Raw genomic sequence first — 16903 nt, forward strand, 5'->3', positions numbered from 1 at the left:
TCACTCGCTAACTTCCCTCCGTCTCGTTCACTAGGATGTGTGTCATTGCTTACGTTGCATGAGTGCCCCCTACTGGTGGAATCTTTGCAATGGACTGAACTGGAATGCCCTAAGCCCTTGATCACTTGGAATTCACTATGAAATGTATTTTTTTTTTCTTTACGAAATAGTTTAATGCATGTAGTCACCTATGTATATAGGTGTGTATGGTTTGTTTTAAATGTTTTAAAAGTAATTCAAATATCATGGAGTTGTTTGTGGTGGGGTGAATAAAAGGGTACACAGTGTGCAGAAGTCGGCAACTTACTGTTAATAGCTACAGACCTCTAAACTTCATGTGGCCTTCAGATTAGCTCAAGAACAGTGCCTAGAGAGCTTCATGGAATGGATTTCCATGACTGAGCAGCTGCATCTAAGCAACATCACCAAGTGAAATGCAAAGTGTCAGATGCAGTGGTATAAAGCACGCCGCCACTGGACTCTAGAGCAGTGGAGACATGATCTCTGTCTCAGTGGAGACAATTCTGGATTTGGTGGTTGCCAGGAGAACAGTACTTGCCTGACTGCATTGTGCCAGGTGTAAAGTTTGGGGAAGGGGGATTATAGTATGGGGTTGTTTTTTAGGGGTTGGGCTTTGCCCCTTAGTTCCAGTGATAGGAACTTTTAATGCTTCAGCATAGCAAGACATGTTGGACTATTTCATGCTGCCAAGTTTGTGGAAAGAAAAAACAACTTACAAGGTTTCCAATAGAAAAACTTCTCAAAAATGTCCTAGATTTATCATTTTCTGAAAAAATTATGACCAAAAATATATATGAAATATTTATATTTTGGCCAAAGTTAGGAATAGCACTTCTAAGTAGCAGTTTTTTATTAGCAAGTTATTTATTATGAATTAAAATACTTACACATACACATATAAACTTGAATTAAATATGTGTATACTTAATATATACTATAGTAATATACTGTATATCTTATTAATTATAAATAATTATAGATTTATACTTTAAAAAAAATCTTATTATTAAAACTTATTTTCTTAAATAATCATTTTGCTTCTGAAGTAAATGCATTGCTTTAAGGATGTTTGGATTTTAATAAACAGTAATACAACAATTCTGATTAAGAATAAGATTTTTTTGCAGTGCACTTTAAACACCTGAATGTAAAACACATAACACATACCCTCCGGAGGCTCCGACATTGGGGGGCTTAGACAATACATATGATACCCTCTGTCACAATCATCACAGAATAAAAGCTGATCCTGTAAAAATAATGCAAGTTGATCCTTGTATGCACATGTCCCCAAACACTAGCGCTGGGGGCTTGGATTAAACAGTTCACAACAAAGATAGCGCTAGAAAAAGTAAGTTGCTTCGTTCAGTTGACTTACATCGTTCTCTGATGTACCGCACAGGCTGCATGATTTGCACTCGATGCACTGCCAGCGGTAGGTCCTCACCGCCGCCGTCATGTTGACGGTGAACTGCAGGCACGACGGATGACCTGCAAGAACCGAAAACAAGGTGATATGTTGAGAAAATTAATAAATCCCATTTCCGAGCTGAGCTTACATGGGTTAGGTCGCACCTGATCGGCCGCAGTCCGCACAGGAAATTAGATCTTCAGGACAGCCGGTTTTCTTAGAGCCTCCTAGACAGAAGTCACAGTAGCCGTTTGGGATGACAGAACCATCAGCTGCCTTTTTAGCTGCAAAGAGAAGAGAAAAGTGCAAAAATGTAAAGTTATCATGGACTAACAATGATTTTTTACAGCATACAATTGTTCATCTTTATTCCATGTTTGTATAAAATACAAATAACTCATGTGAATTTATACAACTTGAAATGTAAAAAATATACAGATCTATACAGGTGAAGTATACAGACCAAGTATTTAAAAATTGAGCAGCAAGCTCATTGGCTACTGATACAGCAGGAACCAATCAGCTGAGCCATTTAAAGAAGGATGTGAGTTAATGTCCTAACAGCCTGTGCTATCTAGAGTTTAAAAACATAATTTTGTATGTATGCATACAAACGCTGAGTCCGAAATCGCGTACCACGCGAGTAGGCAGGCTACTGCATATGAATTTGAACGAACTTCGCGACCGTTAAAAAAGTATGTTCTCTGTAGTATGAATGAGTGTAGTATGATTGTAATTGGGATATACTATCCTCCATGTTGTCGTTATCATGTGACCTAACAGCATTACATCCCTTCACCTCCATTCCTAAATCATCTCCTGTGGCTGCATGGGATAGTAAAGTGTCCATCCTATGCACACTTCAGAATCTCACCGGAAGTAGTAGGTTATCCGTGTACTTTTAGACTACTGTTTTTCGAATACTATGAATTCTGACATACTAATACTGTTTTTCACATACAAACCCCATTCCAAAAAAGTTGGGACACTGTACAAATTGTGAATAAAAACAAGGTCATATGCAAGGTCTTCCCTGAAAGAGACGACGTCTGGATGGGAGCATATGTTGTTCTAGAACTTGGATATACCTTTCAGCATTGATGGTGCCTTTCCAGATGTGTAAGCTGCCCATGCCACACACACTCATGCAAACCCATACCATCAGAGATGCAGGCTTCTGAACTGAGCGCTGATAACAACTTGGGTTGTCCTTGTCCACTTTAGTCCGGATGACATGGCATCCCAGTTTTCCAGGAAAGAACTTTAAATTTTGATTTGTCTGACCACAGAACAGTTTGACACTTTGCCACAGTCCATTTTAAATGAGCCTTGGTGCAGAGAAAACGGCTGCACTTCTGGATCATGTTTAGATATGGTTTCTTTTTTGACCTATAGAGATTTAGCCGGCAACGGCGAATGGCACGGTGGATTGTGGTCACCGACAATGATTTGATTTCCATGAGAGTAGCATTCCTGTGATTCAGTGCCGTCTAAGGGCCCAAAGATCACGAGCATTCAGTATGGTTTTCCGGCCTTGACCCTTACGCACAGAGATTGTTCCAGATTCTCTAAATCTTTGGATGATATTATGCACTGTAGATGATGATAACTTTAAACTCTTTGCAATTTTTCTCTGAGAAACTCTTTTCTGATATTGCTCCTCTATTTTTCGTCGCAGCATTGGGGGAATTGGTGATCCTCTGCCCATCTTGACTTCTGAGAGACACTGCCGCTCTGAGAGGCTCTTTTTTATATCTAATCATGTTGCCAATTGACCTAATAAGTTGCAAATTGGTCCTCCAGCTGTTCCTCATATGTACATTTAACTTTTCTGGCCTCTTATTGCTACCTGTCCCAACCTTTCTGAAATGTGTAGCTCACATGAAATCGAAAATGAGCCAATATTTGGCATGACATTTCAAAATGTCTCACTTTCAACATTTGATGTTATCTATTGTGAATACCATATAAGTTTATGAGGTTCGTAAATGATTGCATTACTTTTTTATTCAGAATTTGGGAAAACGTTTTTGGGAATCGGGTTTGCACTATATAGTGGAGAAGTATTCGACTTCGGACGTATAGGCTAAAACGCGGAAGCGAGTTAGCATTTAGCACTTACGGTTCCCTTATCCCAAAGTCAATGGGTTTTTTGAATGGGGTTTTGTTTGTTTGAATCAATACAAGCTCAGAACACTTTCACGTTTTATGCTATGACATAAAATACATTAGCGTTGCCCCACGTGATTTTTTGAAGCTGTTACATGTCTTGAAAAAGGCGGTTGCTAACAAGTGGCTAAATGAAATGTCATCAGGATGAACAGGTAAACTCAGTCCACTTTTACAGCCTCTTTATGATTATAATTGTGCTCTTATAAACTAGTCTAACTCAAACGTTCTGGGAAAATGTTTTGAGATAAAAACTGGAAGAGCTGTGGGAAGCATAGTGATGGTGACGTTGAATTTGTGGGACCGTGGTGTAGTTCATTTATAGCCAACCTTTAGCTTTTTACTTCTGCCGAATGCATTTAGGCTTTAGAATTCATAAAAAAACTGTGATTGTCTTGATGGACAAAACGCACATAAACTTTTGTTGAACACAGAGCTTGTTTTTTATGCGATAATTCAAAAGCCTATGGGAAAATCTTATTGGGGTTTTTTCTCGAGGGAACCAGTGCGATGCTAACTGCCAGTTGGTCTACAAAGTGACGTACAAAGTTCCTACAAAGTTCCACTGCACCACTCTATTAACATAAACCTACACTACTATTGAAACAAATGGGATCAGTAAGATTTTTATACATAAAACATGCATTAAATTGATCCGAAGTCACCGTGAAGACAACAGTTCTGTCAAATAAATGCTATTCTTTTGAATTTTGTATTCATCAAAGAATTCAGAAAAAAGTAGCACAACTGTTACTTTCAACTAACATTGATAATAATAAATGTTTCTTGAGCACCAAATTAGCATATTAGAATGATTTGTGAAGGATCATGTGGCACTGGAGTAATGATGCTGAAAATTCAGCTTTGCCATTACAGGAATAGATTACATTTTAAAATATATTCAAATAGAAAACTGTTGAAATTGTAATAATATTTTAGAATATTATGTTTGTACTGTATTTTAAATAAATGCAGCCTTGGTGAACAGAAGAGTCTTCCTTAAAAAACATTTAAAAAAAACATTTATTTAAAAAAAAGGAAACTTTACAGTTATTTAAAATGATTATTTTAAACGTTTGCTAGTAGTAGGATAATAAATGCATTAAAATATTGTTCATCGACTTGAATGTTATTGTAAAGTGTTGAAAGAAAGAAAGAAAGAAAGAAAGAAAGAAAGAAAGAAAGAAAGAAAGAAAGAAAGAAAGAAAGAAAGAAAGAAAGAAAGAAAGAAAGAAAGAAAGAAAGCGCTGTTTTTATATTTTATTTAAAGAAAATCATGTTAGATGGAAGATGTTGTGAATGCGCACAAATCTTTCAAAGTAATCTCCTTGGCCGTGAATGTGGAAAGATGTATTTGGCTCATGCGCACTTGTGGATTTTAGTTTTCAAGTGATGAAAATGACCTCACGCGGACAATTCCAAAGTACACTTTGGGCTTACGCTGTTGCCACCCCTAGTCTCTATGATATTCTGTTTCTGTCTCTAGTGTGTTTTTCTGTCCATATGTTTCCTTTCACAGTGGTATATGGGCCTGCTGAAGCCTGCAGTCTGAGCGGAGGGAGGGGGACACGCTCTCCACTGGGAGAACTGGAGGTCTGTTAAATATTGTCACAGGAAGAGAGGAAACTGCTGCGGAGAGAAACAAATACACAGCAGGAGACTGGTGTATATAATTAACAAGGAAGACAAGGACGTCTCTGTGTAGCTCTCAGATCAGTTTGAATTCATGGCTGAACAGGTCTGTCTTTCAGTGGAATGAATTAAATGCAACACAGTGCGACTAGTGATGGGTTGAGTGCGGAGTGGAAATAAGCATAGGTGCGACTATAAAGTGCACACACACACACAGCGATGTTGAGTGGGGTGTGCAGCTCTGTGGGGTGATTTGGAGAGATCTGGCCCTCTCCAGCGAGGTCATTAATCCACTCCATCCTCCAGAGATCCTATCAGTGGGGGAGGGAGCGTGAGCGAGCGAGCGGGGGGGGGGGGGGGGGGGGGGATCTGTGCTGTTTTATTTCCTAATCTCCAGAGAGAAGAGAGAGAGAGGGAGATAGAAAGAATGGACTAGGATAAGATAAGAGCGCAGATGAAAAAGTGGTCGCTGTCCAGACCCCTGCGCGAAAACGTACGCAACAAACTCCACGGAGCACACATTACACATGCAAAGTTGAGCGCGGAAGACAAAACAACCCGGCAAGAACTGGACCGAAGCGGTTACTAAATCAAGATCGCATTTAGGCATTCAGTAGACCTTGTAGTCAGTGAGAGGCTGCATTGTGTTGCGTGCAGCTGCAGCAGTGGATATCAGCAGCACAGAGGCAGGACTGAACTTTCAGTCAGAGCGATGAGCACACAGTGTGCTCTGGAGCTGTCCATGGTGCTTACAGCCAAACTCATTGCTCGGCACAGTTTTGAATGGTGTGAAAAAGAAACCTGAGACCATCTGCAGTCCTCTATTCCACTGTTATAAGGTTAAAATAGTGTCAAAACTGCTCACTAACGGACAGGGCAATGCACAAGTATTCAAACAAATACATACAATCAAAAAAAATACACACTGTAAACCCTAACGCTCAAAATACTGAACTGGTTTGAGTAAAGCCAACTCAAAATAAACAAATGAGTTAAATCCAATCAATTTAGTATTAAGTATATAGAACTTTCTTTTTATTTTGAGTTCACAAAACTGATACATTTAAAGTAATCTGAATTGTTTCATTGTTTCATTTTATGAACTGGTTATGTAACTTAAAGGGCGCATAACACACAGCGTTTCTGCCAATCTCCTGTTAATCTGGATTCCTTAAGTATTTCTTCCTTCATATCTTTAGTTTTATCATATTTATAAAAGACAGATACACTGTACTGATTCTTTACGGACTCGTGGAGGCCTGCAGTGGACGGAGCTAAATTGTCACGAGCGTACACACACACACACACACACACACACACACACACACACACACACACACACACACACACACAATAAGCATTCTGAAAAGTGGGAAAATGGCCAATGTCCTCATATTTCACCCTCTCCTTGTAATACCTGTGTCATACATTATACACATTTGTGTCCCTCCAATACTGACACAATATTGTCCTCACAATATGCCCCCCCCCCCACACACACACACACACACAATACATCATAGCATTATCCGTGGATAACTTTCGATTGGAATATACTAACAAACAACGAAACAAACTGCATCCCCTGTTTCCTTAAGGCTGGGTTATTTGGGAAGCTGAACAAGGATATCTTTCGCTTACAACCACAACCAATAACACACTGCTTTAGTAACATTGTTGATGTCGTGGTCTAAAAACTAAATGGCAGCGCTGCCGACGGCTTCCATAACCCGAATGAAGCTCATTGATGGGCACGCCCTTGCTCTCGCGCTGGTTGATTGCGGTGCCCATACAAGGAATTCCGCCCTTTATGACATCATACAGTGCCATACTTGGGAAAAAAACTTTTTCAAATTATTTGAATCCTGAAGGAGTGTATTTAGAGATATTTTTCTGTAGTTTTTAATTTTACAAATAAATCCAGACTTGTTTGCATTTCTAAAATACTTCCAAAATCTTCTTAAAAAAAAAAAAAAAAAAAATGTTTAGACACATCCACAAAAATGGCAAAATATTGTAAAAAAATAAAAAATAAATTAAACATTAGAATCTTGGAATAATTCCATTTAAATTAATAATTAAATGAATTTTTTACAAATAATTAAAAAAATAATAAAAAATAATTTCTAAAACATATGGACAAGTGTATTTTATTGGTGTTGTAGTGTATTGGTGTATTTCAGTTTATTTATGATCATTAAACAATGATGTTTATTTTTGAACAATCATATTTTGTTATATCCTAATAAACTAATTGTTCAATGAAAATATAGCCTAAAACATATCCCATTAAAAAAACTAAATAAATAAATTATAATAATAATCCATCCATTCTCCAAACCATTTCCTCTTAAGGGTAATATAATAATAATAATAATAATAATAATAATAATAATAATAATAATAATAATAATAATAATAATAATAATAATAATAATAATAATAATAATAATAATTTGTTATAAATCAATAAACTAATTATTCAATGAAAATACAGTATATTACAAATGAATAATACAACTTCAACTAAAAACATATCAAACACATTTTTGGAATCATTGAATATTTTTTGGATAATGCAAATTTGCATTTGCAACCAATTCTTCCAAATGGCTGAAAAAAACACCTTACCACCGAATGATAAGATGCTGCTAATATACATTATGCATATACATGTGTTCAAAATGTAATCTAAAACATCCATGACACGTGAATATATCGTTTAATGATCCTCTAAACAAATTACAGTCTATTTTTCTACAGCTACTATTTCCCTGTGAACTGATCTGAAATCTGTATACCCTGACTCCCAGAAACTGAATCTACAGCCAATCAGATTGGAGCATTTGGTTTTTGCATGCAACCAGATGGTCAGTCGATGGTTCATTGGCCTGAAGCTGAGACTAGCATACAACAAGCAATCATTTCACACTTGTCATGCAACTCAGTTTAATAATCAGTGTGTAAAAATAGTAAAAGCTAGTTAAATAGAGAGTAAAAGGATTGGAATGTAAGTTATAAGGAAAATTATACTGACAGCTGGACAGTTCACCGAAAATAAGGGACCAGAGCTCTACTGTACTCAAAGCTTCTCATTCACACTGCATAATTAGAGCATGAAAACGGGTGAAGGAGTGAACTGCACTCCAGAAAGCAGCGCCACAATCTGCCTTACACAAATATTGGCTGCAGGATATGACATGAGGGTGAAGAGATGACATTTTGGGGTTTAAAAATGCAGAAGGCACTTAATAATTTTACAAAATGTAATATTAAAAGGATAAGGAGAGAAAAATAAAAATGCAGAACTTGACAGTACAATGCCTAAGATTTGTCCATGCAAAGTTAGAAAACATATGGACTAATACATTCTGCTTCCCAACAAGTTGCGAAAGAAGTCTATCCTTTTGTCCCTCTGTCTTTTATGCCTCTCTCAAAGACGCGATGTGCTCACAAGTCCCTGTGGAGCGTATGCATATGTGCGTGCACAAGCTCTAACGTTCTCCATCTCAACACGCTTTCCTGCTGTCTCGTCTCGTGTATAAAACACACACAGGTTGCATATATGTATAAAATAAAGGCTTGAATATGAAATTCGAAATAGCATAGCGTGAATCAGCAGTTTCATGGATGTATGAGAGCGGCTCTGCCATAGCCTGCCTGACTCAAGCAAAAGCCTATCAATGATTAAAAGCCTGCAGTCGCATTTAAGGTGTAGTGTTCAGATGTCAGCCACAGACAATCAATCCTGCTTTCTCATACATGTACGCGCACACACACACACAAAACAAAGAGATGGGAGGATATATATATATATATATAGATAGATAGAGAGAGAGAGAGAGAGAGAGAGAGAGAGAGAGAGAGAGAGAGAGAGAGAGAGAGAGAGAGAGAGAGAGAGAGAGAGAGAGAGAGAGAGAGAGAGAGAGAGAGGCAGACAGATGCTCTATTCCATAGTGAGCTGCCTCCATAGGCAGTTTGTTAAGGCATCATAAGGTGCTCCCCATGTAAAGGCTGTTCCAAAAGGTAGGCAACTTAATTATGATGCCTTCTAAGACAGGCCTACCTCATTTCACATGTATCCTTTGTGGAACAGGAAATCGCAGAATGAGAGTAAAAATATATATTTGTAGAAGTTAACTTCACTTAATAAAACTAATTTATTTGGAATGACACACACAAAGAACATGAGTAATGTTTTTACTAATATAATATAATATAATATAATATAATATAATATAATATAATATAATATAATATAATATAATATAATATAATATAATATAATATAATATAATATAATATAATAATAGTGACATTAAACAAGAAAATTTTAATGATAATAATGAAAAATAAAACTACTGCTATTAACAGTTAAGTTACAGAGTTACAAGTTAATAAAAAAATAATTTTACCCAATACATGTGTGTTATGTTTATGCTAATTGGAGTATCATTAGCATTTATATTATATATAAAATAATATATTAAAATAATGACACAATATAATTATATAATATAAAATAATATAAAAATAATATAGTATTTATATATATATATATATATATATATATATATATATATATATATATATATATATATATATATATATATATATATATATATATATTATATAATATAATACAATACATTAACATAATATAATATAATATAAAAATACTATATTATTATTATATTATTTTATATTATATAATTATTTTATATCATTATTTTACATATGTGTTTAGTGCATATTATTATTATTATTATGTTTATGTGACAGTGTATATATTTATAGGTATTTATTAATTTAGGTGATACATTTAATTCTATATGCAACTTAGATTTAATTCAACAATAATAATAAATGGTATTAATAGTCAATTTAAAGTTAATCAAATAGTTCAACAAATATTTATTTGAGTATCGTCTCATTAGCATAAGACCAAAACTCTATTGAAGTCGAGTCTCAGAGTGGCTGCCTATGAAGAGTTTTCCAAATCATTCACTTTTGACTTTCTATGACAGTCAGGATGCTACTTTTATAGAAGACATCTGTCTATGTAGGCAGCAGACAGTGAGGCAGCACACTAGGTATTGGAACAAAGCCCTATATTAACACAAAAAAATGAAGAGAGATGAGTCAAACCAAATGAAAAACAGAGTTTCAGAGACAGACACAGGAGTTTCTTTGCCATGCCTTCCTGCCTCCCTAAATCTTTCCCAATGCAGCATTTGGCCAATTACGAGGAGAATACAGGCAGAACAGCACACTTCACAGCTTTCAAGTGTGTCTGCAGCCCCATGGGAATCGAAAGAGAGAGGTAGGAAGAGGAATCCTCAAATACCGCCCTCCCTTATCATTTCTCGCTCTCTCTCCACACCCCAATTCTTCTCCAAATGATCCTATAGTGACACGATTCTATTTTAGCAAGATCACACACCTCTAATTAGGACACAATTGGATGAGAGAGAAAGTAGCTCAAGTAACAGCGCCACAGGAAAGACTCACAAGCACCTGTTGGCACAAACACTTCCATGAACACACATCCCAAAAACAAACAGTCTTCATGAGGCCATCAAACTAGAATCACTTGAAAGCATTTTAGCAGCACCTCTCACATAAAGACAATGTGTCTGTGCGTGTCTGTGAAATAAACTTTAAAAAATCTTCACCAAGTCTTCACCCTTTCAACACTCATTCTGCACCATTTTTGACATGTCTCCCATTTGATTAAAAAAAAACAATAAAAACATATAAATTAAAGTGTTATATATTTTAAATATGTAACATTTTAAATGTTCAAATGTTCAAATATAGTGGATTATTTGCACTGAATATGCCTTGAACATGTGCCTCACTACAGAAAACCACACACAATAGCGTCTCCTAAACCAAACTAGCTCTAAAATAGAACATAAGAGGCACCTCATTAAGTTTTGCTGCAGTGTGGATGGATTTTGCACAAACAAATGACACATACAAACCCCCTCCTGAGCTTGGCTTTATTACTGGTACATCTTTGCCTAATTTTTTTTTTTTTTTTTTTTTTTAGGTTGCCCGCATGCTGCACCCCACTTCTTTACCATGACAAATGGGGTGGTCTGTTGCTTTTAATAACCCCCTTTATCATACTACCACAGACACACACACACACACACACACACACACACACACAAATGTCCATGTATGATCACACATAAGCAAACAGCATTTGTGTTTTTGGGGTTAGGAATAAAACGATAAGTACTAATGATAAACTTGATATGAGGCCAGGTCAATTTTGAGATTATTGTGATCACCCGATTGTCTGACTAACAGAAGTCTGTCTACAGACAGACAGACAGACAGACAGACAGACAGACAGACAGACAGACAGACAGACAGACAGACAGACAGACAGACAGACAGACAGACAGACAGACAGACAGACAGACAGACAGACAGACAGACAGACAGACAGACAGACAGACAGACAGACAGACAGACAGACAGACAGACAGACAGACAGACAGACAGACAGACAGACAGACAGACAGACAGACAGACAGACAGATAGATAGATAGATAGATAGATAGATAGATAGATAGATAGATAGATAGATAGATAGATAGATAGATAGATAGATAGATAGATAGATAGATAGATAGATAGATAGATAGATAGATAGATAGATAGATAGATAGATGAAAAGATAGAAAAAGGGGTCTCTTAGCAGCAAACTTGGATTCTAACCAATAGAAGTACAAGTATATAAGGCATTGCTCTATTCTATAGGCCTCAGTAGTTGCATAACAGACTTTAAACAGAACGACATTGCAAAGGGAGAGGAGCTTTTGGTGCATAATAAAACCTGATCTATGGTTGCGGCGCAGTAAGTCTGACATGCACACACCCTTACTCACAAACCAAGTCTGTGAGATACATGGTGACACAGAGCTCTATGATGAAAGCGAACAGTGTGATGCAGCAGTTACACAAAGAGTGTCCTGCATCCCCAAAATAATGCCATTATCACACTATTCGTTGAATGTGTTTACAAAAGCAAAACTACAGCCCACCCCAAAAGTAATGAAATAAACAGAAAACACACACAAGCATCAGCATGATGACTCTTCACACAAGACAGTCACAGTGTGACTTTTCCCCTCTCCAACTCTCATAGAAGAGATGGAAACTGTAAACATTTGAAAATCAATAATTCTGCAGAACTCTGGGATTGTGAATCTAGAACAACCTCATGCAATATATATTATACTTGTGATACTTCATGATACATCTAACTCTGAATGATTTTGAACTTTATTTTGTTGTATATATTATATGTCCTTAGATATGTGTAAACTTTAAAAAATAAAAAATAAACAAAGTCTGTAAAATAGGGCACAATGTACTGTATAAATATGAAGGAGTTTTCCGTATTGTTTTTTTACAGGTGTTTTACCTGTATTTTGAATTACACATTGCATTAGTTTGTGTTTTACAGGTAAACGGAAATTTCCATAGTACAGTTCCCCAGTGTTTATTTTTTTACAGTGTATATTTGTAAAGAAAAGAAATGAGTGGTCAGGGGTGCAATATGCTCTTTTTCAGACCACATATGCATTATTTGACTCTGTGCCTCCCATCTGGTTGAATTCAGGACATTGCAGTGCCATAATAACAACAACAATGTATATGCGCATGTCATTGGCAAGGTTAGGTCAGCTGCAAGAAGTAAAAGTATGCATAAAAGTGTAAAACAATTACTTTTAACTATATATAAATACACCAATCAGGCATAACATTTAGAGTGAATAACACTGATTATCTTTTCATCACGGTGGGATATATAAGGCAGCAAGTGAACATTTTGTCCTCAAAGTTGATGTGATATAAGCAGAAACGGTTGTCTGTCAAATTCCCTTTTGCACGCAATAGGATAGCACTACAACCAACCAGAGCCGTATCCGGTCGGCAAAACTTCGAACACATCTTCCTTTTTAAAAAGGAAGGAAAGAAAAGAAAAGCTTAACTCCAGGTCTTCCAGAGTCGCCAAAGCCGTTTCGAAAGACCACAGTCCGCTAGCAGCAGAAGACATTTTTTTCCCTTTGTTTTCAAGTGGGTCAAGTGCATCTCAATACAATCTAGCATCTATGTGTTGAACAAACAAGTCAGATTCATGGAGGCCCTACCTTGCAACTTACAGGACTTAAAAGGATCTGCTGCTAACATCTTGGTGCCAGATACCACAGCACATCTTCAGGGTAGTGGAGTCCATGCCTCAATGGGTCTATACACTCACCTAAAGGATTATTAGGAACACCATACTAATACTGTTTTTGACCCCCTTTCGCCTTCAGAACTGCCTTAATTCTACCTGGCATTAATTCAACAAGGTGCTGAAAGCATTCTTAAGAAATGTTGGCCCATATTGATAGGACAGCATCTTGCAGTTGGTGGAGATTTGTGGGATGCACATCCAGGGCACGAAGCTCCCGTTCCACCACATCCCAAAGATGCTCTATTGGGTTGAGATCTGGTGAGTGTGGGGGCCATTTTAGTACAGTGAACTCATTGTCATGTTCAAGAAACCAATTTGAAATGATTGGAGCTTTGTGACAGGGTACATTATCCTGCTGGAGGTACCCATCAGAGGATGGGTACATGCTCAGGTAGGCAGTGGCATTTAAATGATGCCCAATTGGCACTCATCCCCCACACCATTACACCACCACCACCAGCCTGCACAGTGGTAACAAAGCATGATGGATCCATGCTCTCATTCTGTTTACGCCAAATTCTGACTGTACCATCTGAATGTCTCCACAGAAATCAAGACTCAACAGACCGGGCAACATTTTTCCAATCTTCATCTGTCCAATTTTGGTGAGCATGTGCAAATTGTAGCCTCTTTTTCCTATTTGTAGTGGAGATGAGCGGTACCCGGTGGTGTCTTCTGCTGTTGTAGCCCAACCACCTCAAGGTTGTGGCTTCACAAATGCTTTGCTGCATATCTCAGTTGTAACGAGTGGTTATTTCAGTCAAAGTTGCTCTTCTATCAGCTTGAATCAGTCAGCCCATTCTCCTCTGACCTCTAGCATCAACAAGACATTTTGACCCACAGGACTGCCGCATACTGGATGTTTTTCCCTTTTCACATCATTCTTTGTAAACCCGAGGAATTCTTGTGCGTGAAAATCCCAGTAACTGAACAGATTGTGAAATACTCAGACCGGCCCGTCTGGCACCAACAACCATTGCACCAAAAATTGCTTAAATTCACCTTTCACCTTTCCCATTCTGACATTCAGTTTGGAGTTCAGGAGATTGTCTTGACCAGGACCACACCCCTAAATGCATTGAAGCAACTGCCATGTGATTGGTTGATTAGATAATTGCATTAATGAAAAAATTGAACAGGTGTTCTAACAGTGGCGGCTGGTGATATATTTTTTTTGGGGGGCGCGGGTTTTTTTTTGGGGGGGGGGGGGGGTTACGTATATTTAAGAATAATTGCATATATTTAAGTATAATTATGTTAATTTAAGTATAATTTACTTATAAATTATACATAATAATAATAATAATATATAAGTATAATTACTTATAAATTATTTTACTTATTTATAAATCAAATAAGTAAAATAAATACAAAGCAGTACCAAGAAGCATGTTGACTAAATTCAAGCATTAAAGAGAAAACAGTGTCTGCACTTTTTATCTTTTTACACATTTATTTCCCATATATAATTGAACAAGGAAAGGAAAAAACAAAAGTAGCAACAACAGACTGGCATGTTGACTACTTGAACATAAATTTTGCTCTCCTTTCTTTCTGGCCAGCAAATTTCTCAATTACTCTCTGATTAAAGTCAGTCATCTCAGTGACAAGTCTCTTTTCCATGGAGAGCAATGCAAGTGCATTCAGCCTCTCCTGGGTCATGGTGTTTCTGAGAAAAGTTTTTATTCTTTTCAAGGTCGAAAAACACCTCTCACTCACTTTGAAATAAGAGACAGTGAAAGCAAAAAAAGGGCAATGCTACCGTCACATCCAGTCAGCCACCTCCTTTTCTCATAACGAGAGCAGGTGAAGCTCCGAGTGTAGCTTCGTCCTCTGTCACTGGACTGCTGCTGAATTTGTAAATCGGGCTGGTCCGGTCCGAGATCCTTAATTCTTATTTTTTCTTCCAGCGAACGCCTTGTGAAAGGATTTTTTTGTAAATCAATCACAGAATTTAGTTTGACTGGTGCCATCTCTACGAATGTTTAGGCGGGCGGGGTCGGAGTGACGTTGTCACCAACGCTCTCTCGCAGTAGTGGCCAAGAGCGTAACATTGAATGACAGTTGACGAGAACCAATCAGATTGGATCAAAAAACATGTATGCAATTCTGATTCGCCAGGGACGCAGCGACCTGCGCCCGGAGGAGAATCTTTAAGAAACCAATTAGAGACCAGCTTCAGGTCACATGCTGCCCGACGATTTATGGACTGAGATAGACATCCATTTGTCCGGCGTCCCTCGCCCATGAAACCGCATGAAACATTAAAAAACATATAAAATAGTTTTTTTTATTAAATGCTGGGGCTCTTAATTACCCACTCATACATCATATGAGTAAACAATTTTATTTTTATTTCATTTTTATATAATTTTTGTATACATGTATATTTCTGGAATTGTGATGGGGGCGGCGCCCCAGCGCCCTCTATTGACAAGCCGCCACTGTGTTCTAATAATCCTTTAGGTGACTGTATGTATATATATATATATATATATCTATATCTATATATATCTATATATATATATATATATATATATATATATATATATATATATATATATATATATATATATATATATATATATATATATATATATATATATAGTATATTGTAGTGCTGTATACAATCTATGGTAAATGTTTTACATATATATATAAGTTTTATATATAAAAATAATCAATCCAATAGAAACCACCATACATCAAAAAGTGTTTTTTGTTTTGTTTATTTAGTTTCTACTGTTCTAACTTTTTCAGCTTAAAACAGCATTTATTGGCAGATATCATTCTGAATAATTGGAATGATAGTCTAGCATATAATTATAATTACATATATAAACAAATAGTTAAAATTTGCACATTTTATTAATAAACAAATAGTTAAAATATAAAAGTGATCAAACCAATAGAAAGCAGTCATACATTAGAAAGTCAATTTTTAAGCTTCTGGAACTAAACTTCTTGTATAAGTATGTTTACATACATGTGAGAAACTAAGTGAAGAAAAGAACGAGAAAAGAAAAATGAGAGAAAGAACGGCGAAGTGAGAGTCTGCATTATCATAAGGACCCAGTCTAGCCAAACAGCCCTCGGCCCTCTTCTTAATACAGAATAGCAAATGAGGCAGAACGCAGTAAAATACAGCACTACTGTCTGGCCTCATATATATGCCAAATCATACAGAGAATTCAGCAAGTCTCTCTCTTTCTCTGATTTAATGAACCTCCCTACCCCTCCGTTCTCAAACCTAGAGAAACTCCAAACTCCACTGCCTCCCCTCCCTTCCCCGCTCCCGATGTACATATAACAACCTATTCTTTATAGAAGGAGGCTGGCTGGCCAGTCTCCATGGCAACACCATCACTAGGCAACGGCCACTGCTCTTCCTGCTTTGTTGCGGAGC

At 36.8% G+C, this 16903-nt stretch overlaps 2 protein-coding genes across 2 annotated transcripts in view; both read right to left on the minus strand.

Moving 5' to 3' along the window:
• The window catches only part of LOC137084668 (bifunctional polynucleotide phosphatase/kinase-like), a 125951-nt gene that overhangs the window by 48541 nt on the left and 60507 nt on the right, over positions 1-16903 (minus strand). The gene's annotated exons all lie outside the window — the stretch shown is intronic.
• Positions 1-16903, minus strand: part of dpf1 (double PHD fingers 1) — a 63990-nt gene that overhangs the window by 5349 nt on the left and 41738 nt on the right. Inside the window, 3 exon segments of the mRNA XM_067451037.1 lie at positions 1189-1270; positions 1400-1512; positions 1597-1716. Of these exon segments, the coding sequence (XP_067307138.1) occupies positions 1189-1270; positions 1400-1512; positions 1597-1716 (315 nt within the window).

Source organism: Pseudorasbora parva, chromosome 8, assembly GCF_024679245.1.
Source record: "Pseudorasbora parva isolate DD20220531a chromosome 8, ASM2467924v1, whole genome shotgun sequence".
NCBI lineage: Eukaryota > Metazoa > Chordata > Actinopteri > Cypriniformes > Gobionidae > Pseudorasbora > Pseudorasbora parva.